This window comes from Amphiprion ocellaris, chromosome 1 (assembly GCF_022539595.1).
Source record: "Amphiprion ocellaris isolate individual 3 ecotype Okinawa chromosome 1, ASM2253959v1, whole genome shotgun sequence".
NCBI classification, from domain to species: Eukaryota; Metazoa; Chordata; class Actinopteri; family Pomacentridae; genus Amphiprion; species Amphiprion ocellaris.
In genome coordinates this window covers 36,529,865-36,550,840 of record NC_072766.1, presented here as the reverse complement: position 1 = coordinate 36,550,840, position 20,976 = coordinate 36,529,865, and the positions used below count along the sequence as shown (strand labels likewise).

Genomic DNA, 20,976 nt, shown 5'->3' with positions numbered 1-20,976 from the left:
AACCTTAACAGCTGTAATTTTGGAGCTGTTGTTAGCTGAAGTTCTTCCTGGAAGGCAGCCAAACCACTTTTGTTTGGCAGAGCTGTTACCAGGGTTAATGTTCACTTTATCACTGAACAATCACCTTTTGACTAAAGCTGAATGACTAATAACTCTTAGGTGGGAAACACAAAGAGGTCCTGGAATTATCCACAGATCGCGTTGGCCTGAAACAGCAGTAATTCATTCCTGGTGGAGACAGAGTGATGATCGTGTTTCCTACCTGCCTCCAGACCGTTGCTCTGGTACACACTCTTGTGGTGCAGGCAGGTGGTGTTGTGTCCTCCACAAACCATGCAGGCGTCTTCCTGTTGCTTCGAGCCCAAGATGGAGTCACAGCCGGGCTTCTGTAGGACGCAAATAAAGACAAATGTTTGAGGGAAGAACATCTAGTTTGATGTCTGTTTGTTTCTCTGTTGAGAAGATTCTAATCTTTCTTTTTGTTTTGTCTTATAGCAAACTGCTTTAACATTTAACAGCTGAGTTTGGCAACCTGGAATTAAAATTACAGTTATCTAGAGTGGCATAATGTCTAGTCAGAATGACAGATCGAGGAATCTGTAATTCAGTTTGGACTAGTCAGAATAACAGCTGGAATAGGCTGCTAAAGGGAAGCTTTCCATTGGATGTTGGTCCAGTAAAGCATTGGAACAGTGTCAACAGAAGAAATAGTAGCTGCTGTGGTGGACAAAACTGCTCTAAAATGCTCTAAAATATAAATAACTTATCAGAAAAGAATTTGTGGGGACCAAGAGCCTCATTTATTAGAAGCAGAGGTGGGTAGAGTAGCCAAAAATTGTACTCAAGTAAGAGTAACGTTACTTCAAAATAATATCACTCAAGTAGAAGTAAAAAGTACTTCCAGTGACAAGACATACTGAATGTTCATAGACTGTATGTGCATGCTGTATTTCATGCACATACAGTCAACCCTAACCCTGATAAATGGGACTTTTCATCCTCTGTGTTGAGAACTTAATATAGCTCATGATATCAAAGTATTTCAGAAAGATTTAACTGTGCTTGGTGTTACTTGACTGCTCTGGAGTTGTTGAGAGAAGGATGCTGCACAAACTGCTGAATGTAATAGACAACATTTGACATGAACTAGACATCAGACTGTTTGCAGTTGGGGGTTTCTTCAGTCCTGCAATAGTAAGGACTGCTACAGAAAGTCATTTCTGTTATTTAAATGAAGCATTGTCCAGTTTTTTTTTACTCTAAGAGGGAGCTTCTTCCACAGCATTGGGGCTAAAATATAAGTATCATGTCAGCTGTGAAGGCTATCTGGTTTAGTCTAAATTAGACTAGCGCATCCAGCAAATTTGGATTCAGGTTCGGCCCTGTCAGTAAACAGTCATTCAGTGAGGGACAACCTTCTTCATGTGATGATGCATCAAATACAACTCTTAGTCTGGTTGTTACCCTTTCTTCTCGAAGCACATCATGATGTGGCACTTAACGCTTGTGGAAGCATTGTCAGGCACATCCTCACAGAGGCCTTGTTGCAGGTAATCTTCCATGACATCATTGTACCTTGTGTACAGTGTTGCATCCATCACCAGTCTCCTCTTGAGGCTTTCAAGTCGTTTCTTCGTAACTCTGAAGTTGTCGGGGAGGTCTTGTCTGTGTGGTCGCCGCGGTAAAGCAACTCGGTAGCGCTCATCTTTGAATTTCACATACTGTTCAAAGTTCTGACAAGCCTCTGTCTCCTCTGGGCTGTGAATTTTCTCCTGCAGGGACTCCACCTCACAAAATGAATGAAGCTGTTTTGAGATCTGTGTGGCTTCATCCAAACTTATGTGCATACAAGCGGCATCTGTTACACGGGAGGTTGAAGCTGGCCTTTGTAAAGTCCATCCAAATATACTTTCTACAGCCACTAGTGATTCTGTGATCCTCTGGACCTTCTCAGAAACTACCTGCCAGACGTGGGTAGAGTAGCCAAAAAATTACTCAAGTAAGAGTAACGTTACTTCAAAATAATATCACTCAAGTAAAAAGCAGTCATCCAAAAAATTACTCAAGTAAGAGTAAAAAAGTATTTGGTGAAAAGACTATTCAAGTACTGAGTAACTGTTTGATTGTAATGTCCAATTTATTTTTTAGAAATGATGAGATCAGACAAAAATGTAAAATAATGTGCAAATTCTGGTATTTCCAAATAATAAAAAAAAATAGCAAAAATACAACATCTTTACAAAATGACAAGTTAAGGCACAAGAAACACAAATTTCCAAATCTCAGTTTTTCACAACATAAAGCTTTTGAAACAAATACCTGTAGTAAGGTAAAGTTTGTATGTTTGAACAGTGCAAACTACTTCCAGTGACAAGATCTACTGAATGCTCATAGACTGTATGTGCATGCTGTATTTAACACCCCCCCCCCCCCCCCCCCCCAACATCGAGATTTGGTTTTGGTCCCAGAAAACGAGCCAAGATTTTGTCCCCACAACATGAGAAATCATGTTGTAACTGAAGCTTCCCTCCTGTTATTTGCTTCTCTCTGTCATTTGCCCCCTCTTTCAAACATTTACTTTGGAGAAAAGCAGCCTCTCGGGGCCTCAAGTGGGCAGAACGGGTAGAAGAGTCTCTGTAAACGTTAAAATGCCAAAGTAAAGAGCACCGAGGACGATCCGGACGGTTTATGGTGTGTGGAGAATCTAGTTGCTGATAGATTACAGTGGTCGCTTTCTTCTCTGGTCTTCTGCAGAACAAACCACTCAAGGGGGACGTTCCCAGGCAGGAGAACAGCAATCTAGGGACCCTGTAATCAGCCCCCTAAGCCCCTTAAAAACACAAAACACTCCATGCATCTGTGTGAGCACAACAGGAAATGAATCCTCTGTGACAAGGTAGCAGATAGAGTGCACGAGGGCCCCAGTGAGGGAGCGACCGAGTCCTGCAAAACACCAGGAACACTGCAGCAACGTCAGCTGTGTTGATGCAACTATGAGGGTGAAGAAATAAACTTAGTGATTCTTTCAGTCTGCATGACACAGAATGAGTTGATCAGTTTAAGGTGTTTTAGAGCAGCTGCTACTGAAACATGGAGTTACTGATCAGTTTGAGCAACGACTGTAACGTTGATCCGTCTGTCCACCACTTTGGTCCAGACTGACATCTGAATGGATCACAGTGAAAATCTGAGCCAATGTTCTTGGTCACCAGTGGAGGAATCCTAAATAATCCTTTGACTTTTCTTCTAGCTTCAACATGAGGTTGACATCTTTTAAAAGTCAGTGAAACATCTTGATGACTAACAGTTGGGAAACAGTGAGATTTGCTTCAGATATTGCATCATATTTTGCTCTTTAAAACAAATTGAAATCGGAATCAGTTCTATTGCTGAGTAGGTTTTCAAATGTGAGGGATTTCACTTGGTGCATTACAGTAAACATGAAGAGGTAGAAAAATTAAAGAAAAGATTAGTTCAAAAGCGCTAAAAGAACTGCAAGTTACATAAACAGCAATTGTACCAAATTCAAAGCATTCAAGGTAATAAACGTAACCGAAAGGTTACATAGTATATAATGTAAAATACTTAAAATGTAAAAAATGCTAATAATAATACTAAGAAACCAGTGTCCAAGTAGGTGTTGGGGAAAAGAGGCAGTATCACTGGGAATGTTGATGTCAGCTGCTGTTGGGGAAAACATGACATCCCCTTCACCTTCAGCTGTACACGAAGTAATATAAATAGTTCAGAGACTTTGCCTGTAAAAATCAAAAACCATATATGGTTTAAATTTGCCCAACATCTCCTTCAGAGTAGTCTGTTTGTGCAGCGATACACTGCTCCAACTGCTCCTGCAACGCTCCCCGGAAGTCCAAATACGTCAAATGTCATCTGTGATGGGAGCTGAATCTCTTAAACTTTGTCAAAACAGCAGCGCTTCAACCTGAATATAATTTCTAGGAAGACAAAGAAGTCGCAGGGTGTCTAGATCTGGTGAGCTGGCCAGTTGGGGAATGACAGAGCACTTTGAGGCGCGAACATTTCGATTGCATCACATACTTAGTGTTTAATGCTAATTATAAAAAAGCAAGCTAGTGGGCTAAACTATGATAGTTAATCTGGTGAAAATTATTTCTGCTAATCATAAAAACGTCACTGTGCTTAACATGTTAGTTATTCCATACAAACAACTCCATAACCTTTTATACCTGTGCTGCTGCTGAGAAAATTTTACTCTACACCACTGGAATAGCTACAGGAGAGGTAATGTACAGGAAGTATGTCATTCAACACTATTTTTAAATATTTATCTAAAGTTGGAAAGCCGTCCTATCTCTAGAGAACATCTCATCTTTTCCAGTTTCTCCCTCCACAGGTCGGTGCCATCTGGGAGTCTCTATATTCCAACACTGAAGATTCATTAAGATGGACCAGCTAACAGATTCATGCCTCCAGCTCATCCATTTGGAAATATAAGCCATCTGCACCAGGTTACAAAATCTGGCAGGTTTGTGATCAGCCAGAAGGACATCATTGCACGGCAGCAGCAGTAACGTCATTTTTGGCGAATAAGGGCAACTAAAGTGAACATCAGTTCTACTTTACAGTCAGTGTGAGCCTGCTGGCATGTTGACATTAGCATTTAATTCAAATACAGCCTCACAGAACCATTAACTTGGCTGGAGACGCTTAGTCTGGTTTCTATTTGATATTAATGAACTGAACAAAAAAACAAAACCGCATTAAGGTTTTGGACTGTTGGTTGGACAAAATGGACATTTTTCACTGTTATCTGACAATTTAGTAGATTTTCATAGATGGCTGGGAAAACTCTCCAATGGAAAATTAGGACATTTTGTACTGCTAATAAAAAACACTGCAAATTCAGCTGTGAGTGTCTACATGCACAGACACACACTCATGTGTCCAAACCATCCATGTGTTCTGCAGCCTGGACTCAGTTTGTGACCTGCAGTCGTCCACACCAGCTGCAGGCTGCATCTGCTTCCTGTTTCAGGCCCTGCGCTGCTCTGACCTCGGCCTGCCCGAGTCCACGGCCCATAAATCCACTTATTTACACAACACGCTAAACGAGAGCATGTACACACACACTCACATATAGACGTATGTAAACACAGACGCACATTAATCCTTGTGTAAAAATAGCTCCGTCCCCTCGTGTCAGACGTCTCTGCTGACCAACTGAGGGACACATGTTCATTTCCAAGCGTCTCCATCTGTGTGAGGGTGAAAGAGGTGAACCTGGACGTGGAGCTGAGCGCCAAGCAGAGCTGTAATGCTAACTGAAAGCTGCAGTCCACACTGATGAGTGCACTCTGGCCCTAACGCACAGCATGGAGCTCACTTCTCCAGAGAGCTGCAGTCAGACTGGTCAACATCACTTAAACCTCAACAGAGTGGGAGCAAAGAGGAGACAGTCAGAGAGAGAAACTCTGGAGTCAGTCCAGCTTCATTTTCAAATCTACATCACAACACTGGAGCAAACTGCAACAAATTACCAAGGACATCTCTGCGTCCAGAAGTACAGATTTAGTTTGTTTATACCCCTGCCATCACCTCACTCTCCCATCTGCACCTCCGTCAACCTCTAAAAAACCTGAACTGCAACCAATCAAACAGCTCAAGACACTTTGCTTTTTTACAGATAACATCTGCTGGCTCTGCTACTATGGATGAAAACAACCAGACTGGACTGTTTTATCGCTGGATCTTATTTTTTATCACTTATAATTATGCACTGCTTTTACATCTGTAAATATAACCTACTGTCATCTATGAATGTCTGTCTAACTGTACACCAGCCAGGCAGTATTATTGCACTTTCCATTGCACTGCATTGCTTGCTTCTTCGTGTCTTTGTCTTTTTTGTTTTTCTACTCTTATTTTCTACTATCAGGGTCTGAGACAAACAGCATTTCAATCCTGTCTATGTCCTGTACTTGTGGCAGAATTGATAATAAAGTTGACTTTGACTTTAATCCACCATGATCCAGCAGCTGATAACTTCACAGATTGGTGTAAGCAATCATATCTGGGTATAAATATGTCCAGAACTAAAGATTTTAGAAGGAACCCTCCACATGTTCTTGCTATTTTTATTCATGAACAGGCTGTTGAAGTTGTCCAACAGTAGGAAAGGCTCACCAGTGCCTGAACTAACTTAGAAGGTTCAGCGTCAACATCTCTTTTATTAAATGCTTTTTTTCTTGTTTTACTGAGTCTGACTTACGTTTCTTCTTTATCAGCTGGTTTGGGTGACTTACCCTGAAGACCAGGAACCTGTTGGAGCGGATTGTGAAAGTGTGCAGTAAAATCACAAAGTCTGACCTCAGAAATCTGTCTGTGCTGTACACAGATAGAGTCATAAGAAAGGTCCAACCTGTTCAGTGATCATAAGTTGCTCATATCTGGTTCGAGATACAGTCTGATTAGCTGCAGGACCAGCAGCCTGAAAAACTCATGTGTCCCTGCTGCCATGCTTTGTCTGTTGTGTAGTTTAGAGTGTGGTGTAGTTTTTCTGTTTGTTTACTGCTAATTGTTGGGTAAACTGCAATGATAATAAAGAGTACTTTGACTTTTGCTCCACATATGAGTGACTGACAGTTGCAGCACTTCCAAAGATAAAAATGGATGCAAAACTCATGGCGGAAGATGCAGATCACTGCTTTGCTTTATAATGAATGATCGAGTCACGATTATTAAGAAAATAATAATAAATTCAGTGGCCTTAATATTAATCTGTAGTACTGCTAAACTCCAGGAGACTTGCTTGTTTATAACTTGTAGAATTGTGAGTTTATTTCAGACACAATCCAGAGTTAGGTTTTCCATAGTTTTAGTTGGAATACCTAAATGTGTGTCTGCAAAATCCCTTTTTTATTTCAACAAAAGAAAAGACAAAAGAGAAAGTGCTGTCTCGACATCAGCAGTCATGAACATTGCCTAAATAAATTAGTTTAAAACTGTCACGATTCTGATTTAAATACGAAACTACGAGACCAAAGAATAAGCAAACGTAGACTTTTCCCATTGTGCTGTCATTTTGTTATCCTCTTCAAGCATTATCAACAGAGATGACAACTTCAAAGCCAAAATTAAGTTATTTTAGGGTCAATAACTGCATGAACCATTTTGATATATTCAACAAACTGTATGAAAGTTATCACATTAGTCCTTTCAAAGCTGCATTAATGGATAGTGTTATGAATTAAATAGACAAATGTGTATAAAGAACAAATATCAATCAACTAAGTAGCTCAACAGAACTTCATTTCACCTCACTGTTTGGATTCTAAGGAAAACTTATTGTCCACTCTCATTTTCCAGAGGCAGCATCCAGATGTTTCTAATTCATGATCAACATGGGTCAGGAGAAAAGGCTAAACCTGAATGACTGCAGCTTAAACTTAAAGGCTATTTTAAGATAAGCTAAAATGAACAGCACACGAATGAATACAGATTGTTTATAAAACACTAACGCGCATTTACAGAGTTGCTGTCACTCACCAGACAGCGTCCGTTGACACAAACTGCCCCCGGCTCCTTGCTGCAGGACGTTCCGTCGAGCACTCGGCCAAAGTTGTAGTAGAAGTTGTGACCCAGAGCCAGGCAGCTGAGTTCACAGGGGTTAGAGCCTGGCAGGGAAGAGCTCCGGTCAGTGACTCATTACTTTATTATGGGAAAATAGGCAAAGAAACAGAGGGAGGTGACGGACAAACACAAACAGGCAGCAGATGGACAGAGCAGAGAGGGAGAGGAGGGAAAGAACTAACAGATCTTGGAGAGAAAACTCAGCTCACAGGTGGGATTAAACCCACAACCTGTCACAGAGTGGACATGAGTTCACAGCATGGCAGCTAAAAACCTGAACGTAGAGTTACACATGTGGTCTGAGAGACGTTAACTAACACTAATTAACTCACAGTCAAGAAGCCAAAAGTTACTGTACGTGTATACCAGTAGTTCTGGATATTTAGTTTTATTTTATTTGCACTCTCTTGATTCCAGCATCCAGGTCTTAAGATTCTGTTAAACCTCTGGTAGTGCAACACCTACGGTGGTTTCTTAGAAGGTTCTCTGCATCTCCACCTAAGTGTGAAAACCAAACAACAAGTCTGAAGCAGCGAGAAGTGATCTGTGTCTCTGACCTCCGTGAAATGTTGTCCATCTGAAGGAGTTTCCAGCCACCAGCGGTCTGTCATTGAAGGCAGCACACTGCATCTCCCTGAAGTCCTCCGAGCCGGACGGACACTCCTGCATGCAAAACATACACATGCATAAATAGAAATTTACTGGAGGAGTAATCTACATTTTAACAGCTTATCTAACACAAACTAATAGCTTCAATGTCACCTTAACAGGACCAACGTTTTCATTGATTTGAAGTCCATAAATGTGACAGATTCTTATCTCCACAGGAATGAATATGGTCAATATTTACTGCTTCATCAAGTCAGGATTTGTGTTCATTTATAAGAAGATCTGAGCTCACAAACTGCCTCATAAACACATATTGAAACTTGCTTCAACACGCTGGAACAAATTTGTTTTTTTTCCTTTAATTAATATGGACACACACACACACAAACACACACCCACGCACACATTTCAATACGACAGCAGCTCTGACAGCAGCATGACTGTTTCAAATCCTGAGTTTAGTTGGGTTCAGTGAAGACCTAGGTTAATATGTCAGTGAATTTCCAGTCCACACCCCGAAAGTCTGCGTCTGCTCCACCTGAACACACCTTTATGACCGACTTATAGAGCAAACATCAGTCTTTGTTCTAAGCTGTTTGCATTGAAAGTCAGTTTTTATATCATGAGAAAACCTTTGTGCTGAGCTGACCTTGGTGTTGCAGATCTTGTATTGTCTGGGATCTCCTGCACATGGTCCACCAACAGGGTTCCTGCAACACAGAAAATAAGAGATTTATAGGACTAAATAAGGTCAACACAACAAAAAAGGAAAAAAGAAAATCTAGTGTGCAGGCTGTTGTAACATCTCAATTTTGAATTCTATATTATTCACATTAAATTTATACTTTACACATTTGATTATTCAACAGTAGGTGCACAGTTGCATCAAATGTGTATGTTGCTCTGTAAAAAAAACCACATGCAGAATCAATAAATGTAAATATATTTGATTTGTATCATAAGAGAATGTATTTTACTGTGGTTTTCTTTTATTAAGCAAAATTTGGATAAAAAAAACCTACAAATCAGTCTTCTACCAAAAAAATGCAGATTTTTTTCAGTATAAATCTAAAACCCTGAAGTTTATTTTAGAAAATGTACAAATCGGCAGACGAAATAAGTAATTTTTCAGTCATAAAGGTCAGAAATCTCAAATTTGACTCAAACAGCTTCTACAATTTGTATAACATGGAACCTAAATTCAAGGGTCAATGAAAAAAAAATATGAAAAACATAAACGATGCGGTAAAATGTGCAAGTAAAGTATTTCAATAAAATGACCACACATTTAGAAATTTTACATCGGTTTGATTTGCCTCCAAAATGTTTAAAATGTTCTCTTTTTCTGATAATATAATTCGCCACAGGCAACAGTGAGAGTTGCTGATTAATCTCCTCATTTCAGGTGCCCCCCGATACAAAATACACTCCTTGTCAGTTAATTTAACTTAATGTGTCTTTTCTACAGCCAAAGCACTTAGTCCGGTAATTTATTAACTGATTTATTGAAGATTTAGATGTTTCATGAATGTCAGCTCAAACAAAATGATCCATTATCTGGTTTGAGCTTATTAGGCATGAATCAGATTCAGATTTACTCCCAACTAGGTTTTTACATATGAGAAATTTAATGTGGTTATTTGGTGTATTCCAGAAAATGCTGACAAGTAGAGAATTTTTAAAGAAGGATACAAAATCTAAGAAAGTCAACAGACAGTAAGTGTTACAAGACAAATCAGAAGTGTTAAGACGTCACATAAACAGCAGGTGTAGGAAATCCAAGGGAATATATTTATACTCTCCACCTTTACTGTTCTGTTACCTGGTGATGCAGGTTCGTGTCCGGACTGAAGCTCCACTCCCACAGCTGCGTGAACAAACCGACCAGCCGCCCCACGTCGCCCACTCGTTCCTGAAGTGGAGCTGCCGTCGTGATCGAACCGGACGCCCCGATGAAGCCTCACCAGAAGGACCCCACGCTGAAACCCAGGAGGTCTGAAGCATCCAAATAGAGACAGAGAGACCATTAATTCAATGCCAGAAACCCCAAGCACGACTCCATAAACAACATGAAAAAGTTAGGAGAACTGTAAATCTGTTGACTGAGACACCTGTTAGTGCAGATTAACATACATCAAATATTATATTACAATCAAATACTGTAACTCAACCCAGTGTCTTCTTAGTGGAACATTTCTTAATTGCAAATGAGACACATAATAATAAAATAGGAAGCACTTGGATTATTTAATGTCCAGGGTTTGGTCGGATTACTTTAAAATGTAATCAGTTATGGAACAAAAATTAGAAAAATTAAAATTAGTTTACAACATTAGTAACAGAACCCATCGGATTACAAAAAAAACAACAACACAATCTAATATGTATAGTCTTGGATTACTACAAAATTAAACATTGACAAAAATGTGTGTCATACGAAAAAATTAAGAAAGCCAACAATACATATTTTTTCTCTCTAACATCTTAAAACCTTTTCAATGCAAATAAAATACATTTTGCATATTCAGAATTTACAGTTAAACCAAACAAATCTGGCAGAAACAGTACTGGTAAAAAAAAAGTACAGGTGTACTAACAGTATTCAACAAGATGTGGAATGTTGAAAGTAAGTTCCATAATGTTAAAATGCTATATTTTTAAGAAGTAGTTAAACTATACTGAAGTAATCCATGAAAATGTTACTCAAATCTAATTGCACATTTTTTCCAAACGTAATCTGGGCTGATATATTTTCCATACTTTGATTATGTAATAAGCCCTGCTTATGTCCAATCATGATCTCTATGACAAAAGAACACGTGCTCATTATACTTGCAACTAGTTAAGAAAGCAAACAGAAGTTTCAAAGAAATATATTATATTATATCAGAACCCGTGGTCTACGTATAGAATGTCCACTATGCATTGTTTTTAACTTATTAGGACCACAACATAATTAAATTAGCAGATCTTTAATACTACCAGGTGTTATCTTTACATGCTACATATGCAGTATTAATCTGAGCTTGTTTGCTTAAAGTGTTGGAAAGTTGCAGCAACACTAAATTGGTCAGAGATCCAAACGGTTCATTTTCTCCACAAGCAGAACCTTTGTTTTAAGTTCCTGTAACGTTCTGCACTTGAGTGATTGTGTTCATAAGAATGTGTCTGCAGACAGACGGCAGTAATATTATATCATATGTAGCACACATGTAGCAGGACGGCAGCAGATAATAAACATCAGTCATCTGCCTCCACCAACCAATCAGGCTGCGGTTTACATCCACATGATACATGTAGACTTTGAAGTTCATTAGTTCATTGAGAGAAACAAAAAGCAGAAACAAATTCCTTCTGTGTGTTCACATGTTTGGCAAATAAAGTTTAAGTTGAAGCCATGACAGCAGACGATGCTTCGGATATGAATGATGCTGCGAATAATCTGTAAATTCTGTTTAAAGCTGAACACCAAAGATTAGTGTCACCGCATCAAAAATGAAATATGATCACAATCTGCTCTTCTGTTCCTGAGTGATGGTGTTGAATAACACCATCACTAAATAAAGTGTTTATTAAAACATTATGATGATTAAGTTGTGGGATATAAAATGTTGTCACTCAATCATTTTATCCTCCTTTTATCCTCTGTAACATTTGTTTTTGTCCAAATGATAAGGCTGCGTGATTAGGGCAATGTAAATTTAATTTTGTTTGTGTTTTAATTATGTTTTAACTGTGTAATTTTGTAACTGTTATCCATTTGCTGCTGCGTCTCTTGGCCAGGACTCCCTTGCAAAAGAATTTGTTAATCTCAATGGGATTTCTCCTGATTAAATAAAGGTTAATAAATAAACGAAATAATAACAATGATTATTTGGATCAATATTGAGATCACACTTATCTATTGCTTTTAAGACAAAACATTTGTATTGTGGGCTGCACAATGCGGAGTGCAGAGAAGCAAAGAATGATGGGATATCACTGGTGCAAAGGAAAACACAGCGCTGGAGGGAGCTTTTAGTGACTCCTCACAAATCCCACTTTATTTACAGCCAAGAGTCAAACAGGCGGATCAGTCTATTCAGAGAGGACGTGGAATAAAAAACAAGCGACAACCTTATGGGCCTGGTGGATCAGGATCAGCAGAAACAAACAATAAAAGTGATTAGAGAAATCTCAAACACATTCCAGAGTTTGTGCCCCGGAGGAGACTGAAACTGGCAGCGTTCCACCGGTTCCTCATACAGGAGCAGCGCTTCACACACTTTAACTCTTCACACACACCCAGCAGCTGCTTCTGCCGACCGACTGCCAGGAGGGAGTGAAGTCAAAGTCATCTGGAGGATCTGTGGAGCAACACGGGAGTCGAGGCTCCGGCCAGAAGCGGAGGAGAGAACTTAACCTCATAACCTCATAAGCCTTTATATTATGCACCTAAACTGTGTCCAAACCCACAAAACAGAAGTATATAAACAGTTTCCAACTCTCAACCACAGCCTGAAGTTTCCACATTTACCAAATACCAGGATACATGTTGGACTCTATAATGATGCATCTAAAATGTCTCCATTTTGAAAAAGCCGTATATCTACTTTCATCATTAATACACAAATACATGCAGAAATGTGACTCGCTGTGAAATCAGATTGTCTCCTGTGAAGCACGACAAGAAGTTTCTCTTGATTGTTTTCTTTCCACATTTACCTCACCGTCACCAAACTCAACATATTCAGCTGATTGACGTCCTGCACTGAATTTGGACACCATGCAGGAGTCCTTAAACAATATGACTGATTATTTTTTGGGTGAATTTATTATTAAGGTGGTCCATTTCCACCATCAGACAACAGATTAAGTGTTAAGAAAACATGACAACTAGAATGATCATCTTAGGTAAAATAAATCCCCCCCAAAAATGTGTAGTTTAAATAGTTACTTTATGAAGAGTCTATTTTTCCATCTCATTATAAAAATACTGTTTCTCAAAGAGTAGTGATGGTTTCATTTTATTCAAAGATTATTTTCTGGCTAATTTCAAGCCTTTAATGTGAAACAGTTGAAGTGACAGATCGGTGAGCTATCAGGACACCCAGCGACTGTTGTATAAATGATATAATCCATAATTTAAAGATTTTTACAGAATTATCTTCTTTATTTATCTTATTTTATTTGGTCTGTGTGTGTTTCTGACTGACCCTAACTTTGAACTCTAACATTAAAGCACCTTATTTTACTCTTTTAGTTAGTTTTCTGTCACACACTTGTCTAAATTGCTGCACTGCAGAAAATGAGAGGAAACTAGAGGCTTCTCTGTGCACAGCTGCCTATCAATGCATGAGGAGCATTTAGGAAACATCTGTAAATTGTAATGTCTACTGATGCATATGAGGCATTTATTGAGCATCTGTAAATTGTTACGTCTACTGATGCATATGAGGCATTTAGGAAACATCTGTAACTTGTAGCATCTACTGATGCATATGAGGCATTTTGGGAACATCTGTAAATTATAGCTCTACTGATGCATGTGTCACATTTATGGAACATCTGTAAATTTTGGTGTCTACTGATGCATATGAGGCATTCAGGGGACTTCTGGAACTTTTAGCATCTACCGATAGATATGAGGCATTTATTGAACATCTGTAAGTTGTGGTGTCTACTGATGCATATGAGGCATTTATTTAACATCTGTAAATTGTAGCATCTACTGATGCATATGAGGCATTTAGGGGACTTCTGTAAATTACAGCTAGATTTCAATTCTGAATCATAAATATGTCTACAATTTGCAGATTACACATTTTTTAAAAAGAAAATGTCATAATTTACACGCAGCTACAGTTAAAGTTGATTACAGCAGCAGCACTATTTAAATACAGCACATTACTGGAAAGTTACATTTACTGTATTTGCTAGGAAACCTCATATTCTACTGAGTACTATAATTATACAGTAGCTAACGTTTATAAGATATTATGGTATTTATGATAGTAACACTGTAAAAATACAGTTAAATATCGCATGTTGACCACAGCTGCCAATATTTTACTGTAATGTTGTTAGAAGCTCTTTGTTTATTAGCAATGGTTTCTTGTAAATGTTGTTGCTCTATAGTCAGTGGAAAATTACTGGTGTGTATGGGAACCAACAAAAAATGGTTTAAATGTATTATTCACAGAGAAAAATTTGTGTATTGTGCAATTAGGTGAACTTGAATGAAAACCGTAAGAACACAGGTGCAACCAGTGTGATGTGAAGTCAGTCTGGAGCTCTGCAGAGCCTTCAAACTGCCTCAGCTCAGCGTTAAATGAATTTAAAGACTTTTATTATATGACGAGCTGCCGCATCTCTTCTGTGGTATCTGTGCAGCTACATGTTCTTGATTGCTGGTCTTCATAAATCTGTGTGATGAAACTAACAACATACAAAACCTCAAAACAAGCCAGCTGCAGGTTCAACTGTTCTTTTTTTTTCTTTTGTGTAGCTACAGCAAGTAGAAGAAAACACGCACAGATGCATGCACAGACGCACACACACACACACACACACACACACACACACACACACACACAGACACACACGCACACACACACAGATGCACACTCTTTCCATCATTTTCCGTGGCAGGGTCACCTGAGGTTGCCCTCATTAGCGTTACCGCTGCTCAAATTAGCGTTGATAACAGTTGGAGGTGGGAGGGGGGCGGCGCTCTAGATTAATGAAAGCCACCTTTGACCTTTACACTGCCGTCCCCACCTCCCCTCCTTCACACAAAAAGAAAAACAAAGCTCCTCGCAAAAACTGCATTCAGGAGGAGAGACGGAGGCCAGAGGTGGAGGTCCGACCTGCAGATGAACAGTTCCCATCACGCCTCTTACCCGGTCAGCAGACCAGTTCTCCCAGTCTGCAGTCAGTCTGAGGCTGACTGGAAGACAGCTGCTACAGATAAAGACCATGTTTATGTCCACAATCACTATAATATTACTATAGAGACATACAGCCTGTTTAAAAGGAGCTTTGTTGATCCAAAGACCACGTCACTGTTCACTCCTGACGGCGTGTTCAGTTCTCATTACTGCCCACATCACTTTGACTAAACTAAATCAGAGTTGTTTTGAAAGTCCTAGCTAAGCAGATCAAGTTTGTTTTTGCTCCTGATCCGATCAGAGTCATTTAATATTTAGCATCTGCTGATACCATTTTGGGCTGTACGGTGGCTCGGTTGTTAGCACAATCAAATCACAGCTAGATCTCTGGAATCTTTCTGTATGGAGTTTGCAGGTTCTCCCTGTACATGTGTGGTTTTCATCAGGTTCTCTAGCTTCCTTCCAGTCCAAAGACTTCCATCCATCCATCATCTATACACCGCTTAATCCTCATTAGGGTCACAGGGGGCTGGAGTCTATCCCAGCTGATTTAGGGTGAAGGCAGGGGACACCTGGACAGGTAACAGTCTATCACAGGGCTACACATAGAGACAAACAATCACACTCACATTCACACCTACAGACAATTTAGAATCACCAGTTTATGTCAGCATGTTTTTGGACTGTGCGACTAGGGCTTAAACATTCATTAAAATAGAGCTGCAACAATTTTGATAATTGTTTCTTCTGTTTAAGTCACGTTTTAAGACAAAAAAGTAGAATTTTTCTGATTCCAGCTCCCTCAATGTGAGTGTTTTCTGGTTTCTTTCCTCCTCTGTGTCAGTTAACTGAATATCTCTGAGTGTGGGCATTTGAGGATGTCATCTTGGGAAACACGGATCAACATTTTATACAATTTTCTGACATTTTATGGTTCACGATTATTCAGTTAATCTAATAAATAACCAACAACCTTGTAGCTGTAAAAAAACTAAACTTCCCCATGAGAACAAAGAGAAACTAAAAGTTAGCAACATCTGTACGTGCCGTTCTCTGATTTAAAGCAGAAAAGGACTCATACTTTGACAGGGTTACAGCATTTCAAGATCTGTTTGTCCTGTTCTGGGCTTTAACTGGCCAAAGCGTTTGCCAGAGCAGCTGCAACAATGACAGAGTGCAAAACATGCTTCAGCAATTTGAGAAAAACAAAACAATGTTTAAAACAGATTCTGATGTCCAGAGAGAAAATAGATTCTTCACATTCCTGTGTTCGATGTGACAGAACGAGATGGGGGTCGGTTTATTCCAGCCTGGCATGAAGAAGTTAACAAGGTTTCTACTTGACAACGAGACAAATAGTAATGAAAGATGAGTCGGAGGAGAAAAGGTGCACGGAGAGACTGAAAAGACGAAATCCCATCAGAAGACAAACACTCTGCAAAAACAATCCAATCAGCAACCTGTGATTGGTTTATTATCCGAATGAGCTGGATTTTCCTCTGTGGAACCTGAGAACAGGGTTTTTGCTCCACACAAATTACCTTAATCACGACATTTAACTCTGTCTAATGTAAGAAAATAAGACATAAAGGCAGGAAGGAGTGATGGATCTGTGGGAAACAGACCTCAGGCACCGGCAGGTTAAAACTACAAGGCTGTATGTGCAAATACAGCACGATGCCACTTGTTGAAACACTGTCATCCAGCCATTAGCTCCATATATTTACACAACTTAACACACAGCTCGGCTGCACACATCTGAACTCCTGAAAAAATCTACACTTGACAGGAATATGTTTGTTCTTAGATTCATATATGATCACAAACGCTCTTTAAAGCTCTATTATCAATATTTTTCTATCAGCAATGAATGCCTAATGAATGACGTGGTTCATTAACCAATGGCATCAATAGTAAATGTTGCCATCTTATTCTTAAATGCATGGAATTTTACTTTTCTTTCTAAAATCCTTCACTTCATTGTAATAAATGCTTTCCTTCTGTATCACTATATAATCAGTGCATCACATAATCAATCATTTTTGGCTCCAGTCATTGATCAGCTGCAGCACAGTGACTTGATTCAGTATAAAAGTTTCCAAAGATCAAATGTTTAAACAGTTTAGGAGTATTTCAAATTGCCACAAAACAAAAGAGGGTTTGTACAATGTGTAGCACAATGCAGCACCTAAAGACCTAAAGAGAAAACAGAGGAGCTCACTCTGGAAGCTGAGCCAGAACAGCGTTTTAAATTTATTTTTGCCATTGTAGATGCCGAATACATTCATAAAGCTCAAAAGGTAAAAAATTAAACACATTTAAATTAAATAATCAGCTTAACCTTTTGGAAGATTTGCTTGGACTAATCAACAAACCAGTCAACAATTCAGAGGTGAATCTATAACGTGGCAGCCTTCAGGTCGCTCAGTAAAATCTCACAATCTCTCAATCAGCCCCTTTTAACTCACTGTTTTTGTCTTTATTGTCTTTAAATTTATTGTACTGGTCAGTCTGAATGCCCTTTCCATCCTCATTTCCAGCAGCTACAGCAGATAAGCTTCAATAAACCACTAAATACAACAGCAGAGGTAGAAACAGAAGAAGTCAGGCTGTCATAATCATGAAATTGCAGTTGATGATTGCCTTGCAAATAATTTCTTTCAACATCTTAATTGACTTCTTTTGTTCATTTTATAAATCTCTTAGCCTCAAATTTTCAATATTAGTTGTTTAAACAGCACCTTTTTTGCTGCAAATCCAACAAACTGTAACCTTAAAGTTACTGGGCTCTCCTCTCTAATGGTGCTGAGTTGTTGACTTTGCAACTAAATCCATGATGTTAATGTCAGTAGATGCTCATTGAAATGCTGCTAGTCAAATATGAATTGATGTCATTAAACCACAGCAGTAGAAGGAGACACAAACGTGGAGAACAATGTTAAAAGATGGCTGAAATATGACACACGCTACCGTTCAAAAGTTTGGGGTCACTGAGAAATGTCTGTATTTTTGAAAGGAAAAACAGTTTTTTCAATGAAGATAACATTACAAGAATCAGAAATCCAGTGTAGACATTGTTAATGTGGTAAATGACTATACTAGCAGGAAACGGCTGATTTTTAATGGAATATCTCCATAGGGGTACAGAGGAACATTTCCAGCAACCATCACTCCTGTGTTCTAATGCTACATTGTGTTAGCTAATGGTGCTGAAAGGCTCATTGATGATTAGAAAACCTTTGTGCAGTTATGTTAGCACATGGATAAAAGTGTGAGTTTTCATGGAAAACATGAAACTGTCTGGGTGACCCCAAACTTTTGAACTGTAGTGTATGTTCAAGTTTGATACAGCAGTTTTCATAGGTATGAGAGGAAATGATATGATCCCTTCTATTTGCACTACCTCGTCGTGTGTTTACATTCCTTAGATATTTTTAATCGATTTTTTATATTGTGTATTTTATTATATCTTATTTTATCTTTTATTCTATTTTAACTCAGGGACTAACACCCTAATTTGTTGTATTATTGTCTGCAGCTGTACAATGGCAATAAAGGTCTTGAACCTTGAATCTTCTAACAGTTCTACAGAGCTGTCAGCTGCGATGGCCGAGTGGTTAAGGCGTTGGACTTGAAATCCAATGGGGTTTCCCTGCGCAGGTTCGAACCCTGCTCGCAGCGCTGAATCAATATTTAAGACGTCTTCCCTAAAAGGTCATTATGATCAAATTATATAACTGCCAACAGTGTATGTTAGGTTGGAAGAAAATTGAATGTTTGGTGAAGAGAAAAACATTTTCCTCAGATGTTACAGACAGGAGAGAGAACATTTCAGTAATCAGTTGGATAGAAAAGCGACTTTCACTCAGAAGATCTAAGTTCAACTGAGACCACATTTATGGTTTTATTTTTTAAGTCACTGTTTTTCGCTTCGATAAAAAGAATATAGAAAATATATCCCCTTTGCGCCACACAAGTTCTGTCTTTTTCCACAGTGTCAGCTGATCCGTTCCAACCCCACAGTGTTTGGAATAGCATCCCCATCTAGCAGGCATGATGTCCGGATTTTGGAATTTTGAATGGATGGCAGGTTTTACTCCTTTCGGAATCAAGAGAAAGACTGACCTGACTGGCTCTACAAGCAGCCAAAAAACAACACGTTCACATCCATCTTACATTTCTGTCCTCCGATTGGTTCCCTCGTTTTGACCAGCTGTATCCTCCTCTACCTCCACTTCTTCCTCCTTGTAATTCTCTTTCTCATTATCGTTCATGCCATTTCTGTGATCTACCTCCTTTCTTGGTCCTTCCTGGTGTTTCAATTCATCCTGTTCTATATTCTCTTCATTATATGGTGATTCATTGTATTTTCAGTTGTTTGGTTACGTTTAGGCAACAAAAGTACTTGATTAGTTTAGGTACCATTCTACCTTTGCATCAGGCAATTAACCATAGTTTTGTGTTTCTGCTACCACTTGTCAAACCTGCTCAATGAGTTATGAAAGTTAAATGAAAATAACTTCCTTGTTTCATTTTTCTGAACAGGTATTTCAAAATGTTTAGTTGTATATTATTGTGACATGCAGCTAATTACGGTTCAGAAAATATCTCTAGTTGACTTTATGCATTATCAGTTCTTTTTGTTAATGTGAGCTCAAAGATGGGACTTTTCATGGCTGCTATATTTCTTATTGTTCATATTTCATCTCACCTATAATGAGAGACTATTTGACTATTTTACTTGTCGAATTCTGTCAGTGAAATTATGATATATAGCAGCCAAAATTTCAAGCTTTTCTCTTTAATAGTTCTTGAAATATTGTCGTTCAAACAGCCTCAAATTTAAATGTGTGAAAAAACTTGATGAAAGTGGATTGATGGGCATTTTTTAAGAATTTCTATCCTAGAAAGTCTTTGATATATCAAGTTCAAATATCTATATATTATGCTATAAAAGTTTCTGGCAAATCAGAGATGGTCGAGCAGGAACTGTTGTAAAAATCTGAGCTGGTTAATTAAAAAGCTTCACAGGGTTACGTCACTTAGAAGTGTTTGACAAGTTCTTCAGAGTCAGAATAGCAGAAAAGGTGTTTAATGCAGCGACTTGTGTGGACTTGTTGCTGTTGGACTCACCCTCTGAGGGGACGACAGGCAGCCAGGAGCCACCAGCAGCAGGACGAAGGTCAGGAACTGGAACAGAGTTGACTTCCTGCAGACAAACACAGAGAGGCGGTTGGTGACGACAGAACTGTTGTTTTACACTGGAACGTACAACCACACCAGGAAGGAGGGACAGAAGAGGACAGAGGGAATCTGACAACCAGCAGAAGGTCTTTAGGTCACTGATAATATCCCCCATACGCTGCTGAGCTGGAGCCAAGGTCAGGAACCCCCCCCCATCCAGCCAGCATCATTAATTCTCCCGGACCAGTCCCCCCACTCACCCCTACCGAGTCTTATTAACTCCCACACAACCGGAGAGGGAGGCAGCGCCAACCCCGACTTCCCCTCTTCACCTCCTGTGTGACTGCTGACCCCGTTACATAAAAGGATGCAAGGAAACCAGAGTGTCCTGCTGCGTTTACATGAAGCCGCTTTCTGTCAGTAATGATCTGAATTACAGCTCACATGGATCCACCTCTGGCTGCATCAGGTCTCTGAGAGTTCAAACCCCGCCTGGTTTAGAGCTGCAGCTCATGATTGCTTCTGTTATCAATTAGTCCGAGGATCATTTATTGGTTATTTAAGTATTTTGACAACCAAAGATTTTCAGTTTAACATCATACATGACAGAGACAAGCATTAAATCCTCACACTGAGAAGCTGGAAAGTGCAGATTTTTGACATTTTTAGGGGTGATTTGATATATGATATATCAAATATATGA

General features: G+C 39.1%; 1 protein-coding gene and 1 non-coding gene across 2 annotated transcripts in view; one reads left to right on the top strand and one right to left on the bottom strand.

The window, feature by feature from the left end:
- Positions 1-20,976, bottom strand: part of adamtsl5 (ADAMTS like 5) — a 62,482-nt gene that overhangs the window by 25,072 nt on the left and 16,434 nt on the right. Inside the window, exons 2-7 of the mRNA XM_023287055.3 lie at positions 20,223-20,298; positions 10,043-10,215; positions 8,870-8,930; positions 8,169-8,274; positions 7,528-7,655; positions 263-386 (exon numbers count right to left, since the gene is read on the bottom strand). Of these exons, the coding sequence (XP_023142823.2) occupies positions 263-386; positions 7,528-7,655; positions 8,169-8,274; positions 8,870-8,930; positions 10,043-10,215; positions 20,223-20,298 (668 nt within the window). The remainder of the gene's footprint in view (positions 1-262; positions 387-7,527; positions 7,656-8,168; positions 8,275-8,869; positions 8,931-10,042; positions 10,216-20,222; positions 20,299-20,976) is intronic.
- Positions 18,689-18,770, top strand: trnas-uga (transfer RNA serine (anticodon UGA)). The gene has a single exon. It is a non-coding gene; the product is annotated as a tRNA-Ser (tRNA).